Source organism: Panthera pardus, unplaced genomic scaffold, assembly GCF_024362965.1.
Source record: "Panthera pardus isolate Hobbes unplaced genomic scaffold, ASM2436296v1 HiC_scaffold_20, whole genome shotgun sequence".
NCBI classification, from domain to species: Eukaryota; Metazoa; Chordata; class Mammalia; order Carnivora; family Felidae; genus Panthera; species Panthera pardus.
In genome coordinates this window covers 90,472,741-90,484,678 of record NW_026526766.1, presented here as the reverse complement: position 1 = coordinate 90,484,678, position 11,938 = coordinate 90,472,741, and the positions used below count along the sequence as shown (strand labels likewise).

The window sequence follows — 11,938 nt, the reverse complement described above, 5'->3', positions numbered from 1 at the left end:
TACTACAGCTCCAAGGCTCCAGGCCCGGCCCTCGCAACCAGGGGCTTCAGAAATGACTGAGGACGGGGGCACCCGGGGGGCTCAGTCAGTTACGCGTCCGACCTCGGCTCAGGTCATGATCTCACGGTTTGTGAGTTCGAGCCCCGCGTCGGGCTCTATGCGGACAGCTCGGAGCCTGGAGCCTGCTTCGGATTCTGTGTCTCCCTCTCTCTCTGCCCCTCCCCTGCTTATATTCTGTCTCTGTCTCTCAAAAATAAATAAACATATTTTAAAAGTTTTTAAAAAGAGGAAAGAAAGAAATGACTGAGGACGGACAGGATGTGCTTCCTTGAGTCCGGCCTCCGGAAGGCTGTCTGTCCACGCGTGACCCCCGGGTGCCGAGGGGCTCTCCTTCTGGCCACGGAGATGAGACAGTTCCAGAAGGCGTTTGCCAGCCCCCAGTTCTCTGTTGCAAAACCAGCAGCTAATTTTGCCCGTAGAAGGGCAATAAAATAACAGAAAAATTCAGGCAGCCTCTTCGAGCCAGGAATGATTCCGTAGGTACAGGCTTAATGTAAGCTGAGAGGAGATTTTCTGGTAAGAAACACCCTGTTCTGAGACCCTCGCCTTCTCTGGCCCCAGCACGGGCTGTCAGGGCGTTTTGCAAAGGAAGCCACAGGGACGCGTAGGCATCTAGCACTGGGAGGGGGTGCTGCCCACTGGAGGCCAGCGTCATCTGGTCAGACCCCTGCTCCAGGGCTGGCCAACGGGGCCCCGGGGGCCCCTCAACTGACCCTCCAGGGCTGCGGCTTCCAAAGGCACCGTGGTGAGGACCCCCCGAGCCCACCTGGCACAGCATGGAGGCTGGGGCTTCGGGATGGGGATGCTGGGACCCGGCTAACAGTCCGTCGGTGCCCCTGACTCCAGAGCATGGCGTGTTGGGTGCCAGGAGAGCCCCTCGAGTTCATCCCACATTTCGTCTCGGCAGCCATCCCATCGCAGGGGCCGGGAAGCCCAGGCCGGAGCAGTCGGTGACCTCCAGCGGCCCTGGGGACGGGTTGGCCGTGCCCACCACCTTGCTGCACTCAGGGAGCAGCCTCTCCGACCATGGACAGATAGCCACAGTGACAAGCCCCCTCTTAGAGCCACAGGGCCACACGGTCTCGGGAAGACCGCAAATGTCGGGTCTGCTCGTCTCTGGCGTGGCATGGCAGGACCTTTGTGCCCTCTGCCCGGCACGTTTGCCCCAGAGGCTCACAGGGCAGACTTTCTCTCCACCTGAAGGTGAACCCCACCTGCAGGGGCACATCCATCACCCGCGTGCGAGTCTCTGGGTGTCCCCAGGGCCCAGCTCTGCCCCTGCATGACGTGTACACGTAGTCCCACCAGAGCATCGAGGAGGAAGGCTGGTTCAAGCTGGGCACGGGCCTTCGAAAGGCAAAGGAAACTCCAGCCGCGGTCAGTTCTCCGTTCCAATGGAGCAAACCTTTCCAGACGTCCTCGGAGGCGCCCGCCGTGCGTAGAGACGAGGTTGTTCGCGCCCTCCGGCATGCCGTCCCCGTGGGGTGCAGGACCTGGCCTGGCTCTGGTTCTTGTCTCCCCCACCCCCACCCCCGCCCCGTTCTGGCCTCTGCACACTTCCTCCCTGCTGCTCAAACCCGAGTCGGGTGCGACGCAAGAAGGACGAGAAGGGCCCGAGAGCCCCAGTGCCTTTGGGGCCGTGGAGGTCACACCGTCGGTGCCCCTGCTGTAGCTCGAAATCGCCCAGGCCCCACATCAGGGGAGGCTGCCCGCACCCCCAGCCCGCCTGACAGCGCAGCCTCCCCCTCCGATGTCTCGGCGGAAGGAGCTAGAAGCAGTTTGCTGTGTGTGAATTATTCAGAGCAGCCGAAATGAAATGAGGAAATGAGGCGACGGGTACAGATACAGAGAGTCAGAAAATAGATCCTACTCCAAAGAATGCGTAAGGTTGACGGTGAAAACCAATTAGCTCTGAGTTACAGAAACATTATTTGATGAGGTGCAGCCAGTTGTTTCGAGAACGGTGCCCGTAAATTGCGTTTCTGCAGACAGGCTCACTCGCGCTGTTCCGCGGCCTCTTCCGTGATGTTTGCTGACCTCTGCTGCTTTATCACGTGAGCTCCCGCGGGGGCAGAGGGCCTTGGGGCTCGGCCACCGCTGGGGCCCCGGGCCGCACACCTGAGCCGGCACACAGCACGGGCCTGCGGCAGATTGCCAGGGAAGGGCAATCTGTTGCGTCTCCATTTCGTGGACTCGTCTCCACGTGTGCCCCTCGCATGCGTCCCCACCCTGGCCCCGAACAGTGTCCCTGAGCCGCGGCCTCCACCCACCTGGACTGGCCCCAACCACGGGTGTCACGGACGTGCCTCAAGGCGATCGCTCAAGCCAGCGGGACAGACGCCTCCTCGGAGCTGTGCGATCCCCCTCATGGTGAAATTATCCCAATCTGGGCTCCGCTGGCTCTGGGTCTGGGGCTCGCTCAGACCATCTCCAAACACGCTGCTCGTTTAAGCTTCTCTGTGAGACTTGTTTGTCCCGAGACGGGGCATCCCCTGTGGGAAAGTGGGAGCAGAGCTGCTGTGTGGACGTTAAGACCATCGGATAACAAATAAACCAGGCAAAAGCTTCAGGGCTCTAGAATTTTCCCTGATGGCGGCACATGGCCCTGGGGCTACTTGGTCTGGTCTAGAATTTTCCCTGACAGCAGGGGCACTGGGGCTGGCAGCCCTGGGGACGTGGACCATGACCTTGCTCGTCAAGGTCACCTGTGACATCGTGCCCAGGAGCCTCTCTCTGGGATTCCTGGTGGACGCACAGCATGAGAAGTGAGTGGCAGGTGTGTCCCCGGTGCTGCAGCCACGGGTCAGGCTGACCTGCCACGTTGGCTGGGCGAGGCCATGGCTCTCCCTACTCACCTCCCCCTCTGAGCTACCAGACCTCGATGCCCAAGGAGCTGAGGCTCTTCAAGCCTGATGTTTTGGGGTTCCCCGCACAGGCACCTGCTGTATGGAGGGCCCTGCAGCCATGGGGAACACAGAGACCCATAAGCCCGGGTGTCTGCACAGAGGTGAGTGAGCTCAGGGCCTTGTAAATGGCCAGAGGGACCCTCCGTTTCTGGGGCTGCTTTGACGCATTAGTCGGTGTGGGACGTAACCATCTGCTTCTGAGCTCAGTTAACCAAACAACCGTTCATCCGTTCACCCATCCAGAATCTCCGGAGCACCTACTATGTGCCGGGTGGTGCTTTGGGCACTGGGGATGCGGTGGTGAAGGCAGGCTCTCCTCCGCAGGCCTACCATGTTGGGGGTGGAGGCGGAGGGGGCGGCTAGAAATCAGAAAGCTCACGGCCGCTGGCAGCAGGGGTGGAGAGGGATGGGAGAGAAGGTGCCTCTCCCGGGAGACACCGTCCACGGGGATCCGAGTCCCCGGGACGGACGCACACCTGGCGTATGGGAGGAAGAGCCAGCCAGCAGGTGTGGCTGGAGCCAGAAGGAGGAAGGACAAGGGCGCAGACGGGAGGAGGGGAGGGTCGCTGGAGAAGTTGGGGTGCCCGGTGCCGTAGCCCCTTTGAGAAGCTGGGAAAGAGGGGGGCAGCCGGGGAGGGGCCCGGGGCCGAGGGCGGGTCTGCGCAGGTGGGGACGCCGGGCCGCAGGGGGGCCGTCAGGGGAACGGGCGGGCAGTTGCAGGACGCAAATCCCCAGGGGTAGAAAGGGACTCACGGAAACAGGGGCCTGTGGTGGGTCCGGGCGCCCCACTCCTGGGAGCAGTAGAGCTTCGGCAGACGCACGGTGGGGGCCCTGGGGGGACGGCGGCCCCTTTCCGTTTGCCCCTGTGTTCTCAGTGCAGAGAGGGGAGGTCAGCGTCAGGTGAGGGGGGACTTGGGAGAGGGGGCGTAGGGTCTTGGGTTTCAAGGCAGTGCTGGGAGTCAAAGGCCCCTGGGCAGCCACAAGCACACAGAGCACCAGATCGATGGGTTAACCGCTCGGGGGCCGGGCCTGTCGACCGCAGTGAGAAGGTCACTTCTCACGGCACAGGGAGCGAGTGGGAGCGAGCGGGAGCGGGGTGACCGGGAGGGGTCATAGACGCCGTGCAGGTCAGGCGGGGTGGCCATCTGTCGTGAGAGCACGGCCCCGTCTGAGGACTTACAACCCTGGAGGCTGGAGGGAGGGAGGCTGGAGCCAGGATTTGGGAGGAGGAGATACCCTGGGGTGACCAGGTCAAGCGCATGACCCACTGCCAGGGTGGCCCTGGTAGGGGGGCAAGCAGGCCAATGGAGCCAAAGGGCTGAGCGGCTGCTGGGGCAGGACCGTGCACAGAATGCTGCCGGCAGGTTCCGCAGGAGATGGGCTGGGGCTTCACAGAGCGGGGAGACGACAGGGTTGGACCACTTGGAGAAAGAGCCCCCCACCGGGGGGCTGCGGGGGGGGGGCCAGGTCCCAGCCCCGGGGGGACCAGCCATCCGAGCAGGAGGGAGGAGGGAGGCGTGGGGCTGAGGCCAGGAGCAACGCGAAGGCACCTGGGTCTCAGAGCTTAAGGAGGCAGCTGGGAGCAATGGCCTGCCAAGCCGGGCTCTCTGGGGCTGGCCACCTCCCTTCTGGGTGAGAAGGGTCCAATCTTAACAGGTGGAGCCTCCAAGGGGGCGGGTCCAGGGAGGGGTTTTCAGCAGATGCAGAAAGAACTTTCCCTTGGTGGTGAGCTCCCCACCACTGGCCGTATGCAAGCGGAGGGGAGGAAAATCACCGGCGGGGTGCCTGCTGCGTGAAGGCAGGGCCGGATCTAGCGACCTCTGTTCTGTCCCCAGCCCCCATGGGGTGCGAGCCTGAGTCTCCCCGCAGCCTCTGCCCGCTGGGCCATCCACCCGGCACCTCCAGGGCACCGCCCCGCCCGCCCGGGGCCATCTGCTTGTGCAGCCGGCCAGATGGGTTTTCTGCACACCAGCATCCGGCTCCACACGCCCCACCCGGCTCCCGCAGCCCGAGCGCACCCCCGGGATGACATCTCAAAGTCAGCAAAATGTGATTTTATTGATTGGAGATGCTGGGCGTGTCGATTTCCTGCGCAGGGAAAGGCAGGCGCTGCCCGGTCGCTTTCTTAAGTCGTAAAATGCGTTGTGCGCGTAAAAGGGCCTCGTAAAACACCGGCCACCGCACGCTGCTGGAACCGCTGGCTTTCTAAATCAGGGAGATGAGCCTCAGACGAGCCTTGGTCTCCCTTCTGTTGTAAAACGGTCTCCCTTGAAACTGGGACGGGAGTCAGCCAACATGTCCCTGAGGCTGCCAGGGGGCACAGGACACGGCCCTGGGGGGGCCGGGTTCCCAAAAGGCGCCTGCCAAGGCGCAGGGTGGCGGCCACGTGTCGCCCTAAGCCTCCCCTCCCCTCCAGGGAGGACCCTCGCTTCTCCGGGGGGAGAAGCTTCAGGGCCTGGTGCTGGCCCTCCCGAGCTCAGTCCCGGATGCTTCCACTCGCGGGCACGCTGGGCGCTCCGCACAGATGTAGAGAGAGACCCTCCCGAGTACCCCCAGGGTCTCTGGCCCGCGGTCTGATGGACGGGCCGTGTTCTCTCTGACACGTTGGATGAGCAGCAGCGAGCGAGCACCAGGTTCCCTCCTCTCCTTCCAGGCGGTGCGCGGGGACCCAGGGGCGTCCGGGGGCATCCGCGAGGATCCGGGGCGCTCGGTCTGTCCTGAGCCCCCAGCTCTTTGCCGAAAGGCATGTTGAGCAGGTGCCATTCCCAAGGCCAGAGTCGGTCTGTGACCCCCATCTGCGCGCAGGGGAGGCTGGGGGAGGTCGTTTCCCGGAGGCCGGGGAGCCAGGAAGCCGGTCAAGGGGACCAGATCTTGCCAAGGCGGTGGGGATAAAAAGCGTACCTCCGGGGACCTCTTGGGCCACAGCTTCACGGAGGCTGGAGGTGCAGCGCTGGGTGATCCCGGGTAGGCGACTCAACCTCCCTGAGCTCATGGCCTTGGTCCCCAGAGGAGAGGCTCACCCAGGTTGGCAGGGCTGCGGGGACTGGACGCAACGTCAACACAGGGCGAGGCGGTGCTGCGTTTATGCTGCGGGTTCCTCTCACCCTGATCCTGCAGCCTCGTGGGCCGTCCCTTTCACCCCTTCATCCCTCAAGGACGGGGCCCGCCGGGTGACTGGCTCCAATTGTGCACACAACTTGGGTGGATCGGTACGTGAGGTCCTTCCAGAAGGCACGTGGGCCCTTTTCAGGACAAAGCCAGCTCACGGAGGGGCCAGGTCCGTGACGGACGCCGCCTGCCGGCGGGACGGGACCTCCTTGGGCGCTGGCTGTGCCCCTCCCGTGGCCGCCATGCCGCGGCCGGGGACTCCGGTCACCGGTTGGCAGGAGAGCCATCGGGGGGGCGATTGAGGCCCCCATCCCGGGCGTGAGGCGGCGGGACCCGGAGTGGCAGCAGGCAGCCACGGAGGGCTCTGAGCGGGGAGCAGGCCACGCTGGCGTTGCTGGAGAAGACGGAGGCAGAGCGGAGGAGGCCTGGCTGCGAAGGCAGCTGCCTGAGGTCACCACGTCCGTTTCCACCCAGAGGATGGAAACTATGTGGCTCCTGAAGGTCGCACGACAGAAGGTGAAGGCGGAGCCAGAACTAGGGTCTCCCCGCCGGCCCGGCTGGACCGACAGGGCGGGAGGGGGCTCAGCCAGGCGCCCCGCGGCAGCGAGCGGCCCAAGCGAGCGGGGGCCCCACTTCCGTTTCTCCAGAAAACAGCCAACGTGTTTTCTCGGGCAGCCACACCGGGCCACAGGAGGCGTGCCGCGGCTCAGGCCCGGCTGACGAGTCAGGGCCCCTGGCCGAAGATCCCGGGGGGCGGGGGGGGGGCGGCGGCTGCTCCCGCTCGTGCCGTGGGAAGAGCCCGAGAACCCGCAGGAGGGGCCCCCGGTCCGGGCAGGAAGCGAGGGTCCCTCTGCTCGTCCGTCACCGGCCGACTGCTTGCTTCAGCGGCCTCTGGCGGGGCTGGCGCTGACGCTGGCAGCCCGTTTCCGAGCATCTGGCCACATTATTTAGCTGCTTAATGACGGCAGGAGAAGCGGAGAGCAATCGTGCACGTTAGCATGCGACGCATTCCACATCCCTAATTGTGTGTCGCAGCCACTCAAGGAGGAGCGCTGCGCACCCAGCCTGCGCGGCCGCGGCTTCCCGAGGACCAGGCCCCCCCCTTGCAGCCGCAGCCGGCCGGTTTGTCCGGGCCCCAGGGGTGCTGCTCTCTCAGGCCGAGCCGGAGCCGGGGTGACGGGGACAGGCGCACACAGGAAAGGAGGGAAAGGGGCCGGGGACCCTGCGGAAGACGCAGGAGCAGCCCCCACGACGTCCTGACCCCAGAGCCTGTGAACTGTGACCTCACACGTCGGGAGGGGTTGGCAGATGCTGAAGACCGACATGAGCCATCGATGGTTCTGGAGGAGGAGGGGTGACCCAGTGGCCTTTAGGGGTCCTTACCTGAGGGAGGCGGGGGTCAGGGCGGGGAAGACGCTGCTTTAAAGAAGCAAGAGGGGCCTGAAGCAGGGCGTGGGGACCCCGGGAAGGGCAGGGGAGGGAGGGATTGGCCAAGAGCTTCCTCGTGCACCCCCCACCCCTGCGCCTCGCTGCCCGGACTCACAGTGTGCCGGCAGGCCTGTGTGGCTCCTTAGAGCAGGAGCCCCAGGAAGCAACAGGGGGGGCCCTCCCTCTGCCCCTTGGGTCTGGGGGTCTCAGGGAGCTTGCAGGGGGGAGGACTGTGTGGGTGACAGCGGGTTCTGTCCACACGCACAGAAATGCGGCCAGCTCCGAAACACGTAGGTGGGCCCCCAGGAAGGGGCTCTCTCCTGCCGGGACCCCTACAAGTGGGAGGGGAGCAGGTGTGCTGGGGAGGGCACTGGGCTTGGGTCTGGCTGCTGGGGTGTCCCTGACCATCCCGAAAAACCTCGTCACATCGCCCTAAAAGACCAAGTGGGGGAAGGAGGGAGTTCACTGATGTGTCCCAGGGGGAGGGGGGAGGGGCAGGGGGTGGGTAGACACAGCTCCTCCCCGCCCCCACCAGGTCACCGCCTCCTGCTAATATCTGAGGAGGGGAGGGCCACGACTAACCCCTAACCACGGTGCCCCCCATCCCCCAGCACAAGCAAAGACTGGCACTGAGGGAGGCAGAGGGGGAGGGGGGAGGGCAGAGAGAGGGGGATGGGAAGGGGAAAGGGGGGCAGAGGGAAGGGGAGGGGAAGGGGGAGAGGGGGGCAGAGGGAAGGGGAGGGGAAGGGGAGAGGGGGGCAGAGAGGGGGGTGCGAAGGGGAGAGGGGAGAAGAAGGGGAGGGGAAGGAGGGAGGGGGAGGGCAGGGTGGGGAAGGCAAGGGAGGATTGAGGAGAAGGGGAAGGGAGTTGGAGAGGGGCAGAGAGTTGGGGGGGGGTTCCCTGGCCTGGGTCCCTTGGCTGTTCTTTGGTGAAGCCCTACCCCCCTCTACTGTGCCCTTCACCCCAAGCAGCTGGAGCAAAGGTCTGCACGGCTTTCCGGAAATGCCTGCAGAGCAAGAGCGGATGGTGACCTTGTGTTTTAACTTCCAGCAACTCCTAGGGATGGAGCCCCCTCCCACCAGGAGAAAGGACAAACCCCAGGAAGGAACCTGGGCCATCTGTGGCTGTGGCCCGCCCCTCTGCAGGGGGGCGGGCGGTCAGGAGAAAGGCTGTGTGGCCGGACCCCACCTGGTCCTCCCAGGAAGCTGCTGGAAATCACCCTCCGCCGTGGGCTCTAACCCTGTGATGGAACTTGACGGAAGGACTGAGCTAAGAGACACCTGGGGGGGGTTAGGGACAAATTTAGACCGTGCGTGTGAAAGTGCTGAGTCACGTCGCCTGTTTGGAAAACAGAGAGCTAATTAAGTTCGTGTCAGGGAACAGAGGAGGCAGTGGAAAAAACCTGCTCAGCTCACAGAGGGCCCAGGTCCCCCCTCCTGCGGCACGGGGACGGCAGGGCACGAGACGAGGACCCCGGGAGCAGCTGGCCTCGCCCCCCCAGAGGGAGAGCAGGATCCGGAGAAGAGTCGGGTGTCTGCACCTTGAGGCCTGCCGAGTGGGCTGCTGGAGGGAGGGACGGGACTTCCGGCACCCTCCTCCCATATGCACCCCACCTTCTTTTCTCACCCCAGCACTGGCTCCCCTGCTGGGGTTACGGTCTGGCAGCCAAGACACGTGTGGGGGACGGCACGGCCCAGCATCCGGTGGCCACTGGCCGGTGGCCGGCTGCTAAAGGTGCCGAGGGCGCGAATTCATGGGGGAGGCCGGTTGCGCGGGGGGCAGGTGGGGACGATTGGAGCCCGGGTCTGAGCAAAGCCCCTGGCATTTGATTTCGAGTGGCTCGCTTTGCAGACATTTGCAGGCGCCCATCCTGGGACATGCTGGTATGGGGGGGGCTCCCCAAGGAGCCCACGTCCAGGGGGACGTGCGCCCCATTCAAACGTTAACACGCAGGCTGTTCCCCGCACCGGCCTGTCTTCCAGGCTTCACCCCTCGGCCTTCCTCATCCGCACGGTGTCGGGGGCACACAGAGGGAGCGAGCCCGGGGCCGGAGGTCCTCCCTCCCTCTCCGCCGCCCCTCCTCTGGGAGGAGACGCCCGCCGTGGCAGTGCCGCAACCCCGCAGGACCCTGGGGGGGCCCGTGTGCCTGGAAGGGGCTCCCTGAGCCACCACCCTCAGCAAAAGCAGGTGTGGAGGCTGATTGTAAGCGACGGGGACTTCTCCACACCGTCCGGGCGGGGGGTGTCGGGAGGGGCTGACTCCCTCTGAGTCTCTGAGATGCTGTGGACTCGGGAGCCCAGGACTCCCCCGGGCCTGGCCAGCAATGAGGTTCAGGGGAGGTCCTTGCCAGGGGACAGAGGCCCTCATTCAGTTTGGGGAGGGGGGATTGGTCGGTCCCAGGACCCCTGCTGACATCACAGACAGGTGCAGAGGACCGGTCCGGAACCCTTTCCCGGCAGGTGGGACCACCAGGATGGGACGCTGACTCCCAGCCCCTGCCGTCTGCCCCTGACAAGCTCCCAGCCTCGTGCCCCCCTAAGTGCGTCCCAACCACTGTGGGCCCCGACGTCCTGCCCTCACAAACAGGCCTTGGCGAGGGCCGTTGCTTCTGCTGGGAGTGGCCTCCTCATCTCAGGTCTCAGATGAGTGTCACATTCACAGTGACACTCTCTCTGTTCCGTTAGACTTGGCCAAGCCACGGGTGGTTTGCCAAGCAGGGATGGTTTGCCAGTTCAGCTTCCTGGACCCAGACTTTTTTGGCCTCCATTCCGCCTCCCCTTTGTCTTCATGGCCCAAGATGGCGGCCCGAGCTCAAGCCCTCACATCTCTGTCCCAGGCATCAGGAGGAAGGAGAGGACAAAGAAGAAGCAGGTCACAGGGTGATCACCCAACTGCCATTTGGGGACCGTCCCCAGAGCTGTCACATGACGCTTCTGCTTATCCCACTGGTCACACAACTACTGTCACGCAAGGGATGCTGGGAAATATTTTCTCCCCTGAAAACTGGAGCACCTGGGCCATCTGGTGTGCCTCAGATGCCCCTCGGGAATCTTCCAGCATGTGTGGTGCGCGTCTCCTGCTCCACGGAAGCCGTGCCCAAGCCCCTGCAAAAGCCCCGTCGTGCAGCCCAGGGCAGGGGTCCCGTCTGGGTGATGGAGAAGGATCCCAGGGAGACCCACAGCCCAGGGAGGAGGGGGAACACGTGCCCCTCCCCCCTGCCCGGTGGGCACAGGTGAGCCGGCCCGGGGAACATGACCACGGGAGACGGTTGACCCTGGACCGCGTCCCTCAGGATCCCCACCAGCCCCGCCCGGAGCCAGGAGCCCCGAGGCGAGTGCCACGTGTTGCTTCAGGAGCGAAATCTCTTGTTTCTCGAGAAGAAGGCTGTCAGAGCCCGCGTCTCCTCACCGCCCTCCTGGCTTCCCAAGGTCAGAGCACGAGAGGCCCCAGTCCTCCTAGCTCCCAAGCTTCGGGGAGCAGGGTCGGGGGCAGTCAGCACCAGCAGGGGACAGCCGCACTGGGGCCTCCGGCCGAGCGGCGCGGGTGAGTTTGGCCCCAGGCTGATGTCACTCCCTGTGTCCGGGGGAGGGGGGTTGCCAAGGCCTGGATGGGTGGCGGCGTGGTTCTTCCATACCAGGTTCCCAGACTCCGAGCGGGGCCCAGAGAGGCTGAGTGAGGACGGCGGGCAGGGGAGGCCTCTGCTCCTGAGCCTTCCGTCCTCCGTCCTCTCTGGAGCCTCCCTGGAGAAGGCCCCCCTCTTCCACCCCAGGGCTGCCCCGGCCCCCTCCGGCCCTTCCTGCGGCCCCGTGGCTGGGCAGAGAGCCCGGACGCACGCTGGCCGGCATCCGCTGAGCACCCGCTCCGAGCCGGGCCCTTCCAGGCAGGGGCGTGCCAAGCGCTCAGAGGCCCGTCCAGCCCCGGCCTCTCCTCCTCACTCTAGACTCGCCCACCGGCATCTGCACGCCGACGTCTGGCGGACATGTCCGCCCAGCGTGTGTCCCCGTCACCTCCAAAGCCCCCGCGCCGTCCCGTTCACCACACGTCACCACATTCCCCCCGCGGCTCAGACGGGAGCCCCAGGACGAGCCCTAGGCCCCGCGGTCCCTCCCCTGATATCCGGCCAACGGTAAGAGGTGTCCGTTCACTCAGCCCGCGACAGCTCGCAGGTCCTTCCGCCTTCTGGGCCTGAGCAGATGCCCCCAGGTCCCCACCCCATCCCGCCGCCCCGCCACCCAGCCTCGGTGGCCTGTCAGCGGACAGAGGCTGCAGGCTCTGGCTCCCGCCGAGGTTGGCTCCGAGCTCCCCCAGGGTCTGGCGCTGCTCCGGGGGAGGGTCCCTCCTGCCCGTCCCAGCTCCCAGGGACCCCAGTGGCCCTCGGCTTGAGGCAGCGTCCCTGAGTGTCACTCTGGTCTCACTTGGCCTCCTCTCTCCTTCTC

General features: G+C 65.2%; 1 protein-coding gene across 1 annotated transcript; it reads left to right on the top strand.

Annotated features, from left to right (window-relative positions):
- The first annotated feature begins 9,960 nt into the window (after positions 1-9,960).
- Positions 9,961-11,676, top strand: LOC128778659 (uncharacterized). Its single transcript, XM_053908498.1, has 2 exons — positions 9,961-10,930; positions 11,443-11,676. Exons 1-2 carry the CDS (start codon positions 10,222-10,224, stop codon positions 11,592-11,594), a joined length of 861 nt encoding a protein of 286 aa, XP_053764473.1. The 5' UTR covers positions 9,961-10,221; the 3' UTR covers positions 11,595-11,676.
- Positions 11,677-11,938: the final 262 nt, after the last annotated feature.

Coding starts and splice junctions, on each gene's coding strand:
- LOC128778659 (XM_053908498.1), top strand. CDS start 10,222: ATGGTTTGCCAGTTCAGCTTCCTGGACCCAGACTTTTTTGGCCTCCAT. Junction 10,931..11,442: donor CGCCCTCCTGGCTTCCCAAG/GTCAGAGCACGA, acceptor TCCTCACTCTAG/ACTCGCCCACCGGCATCTGC.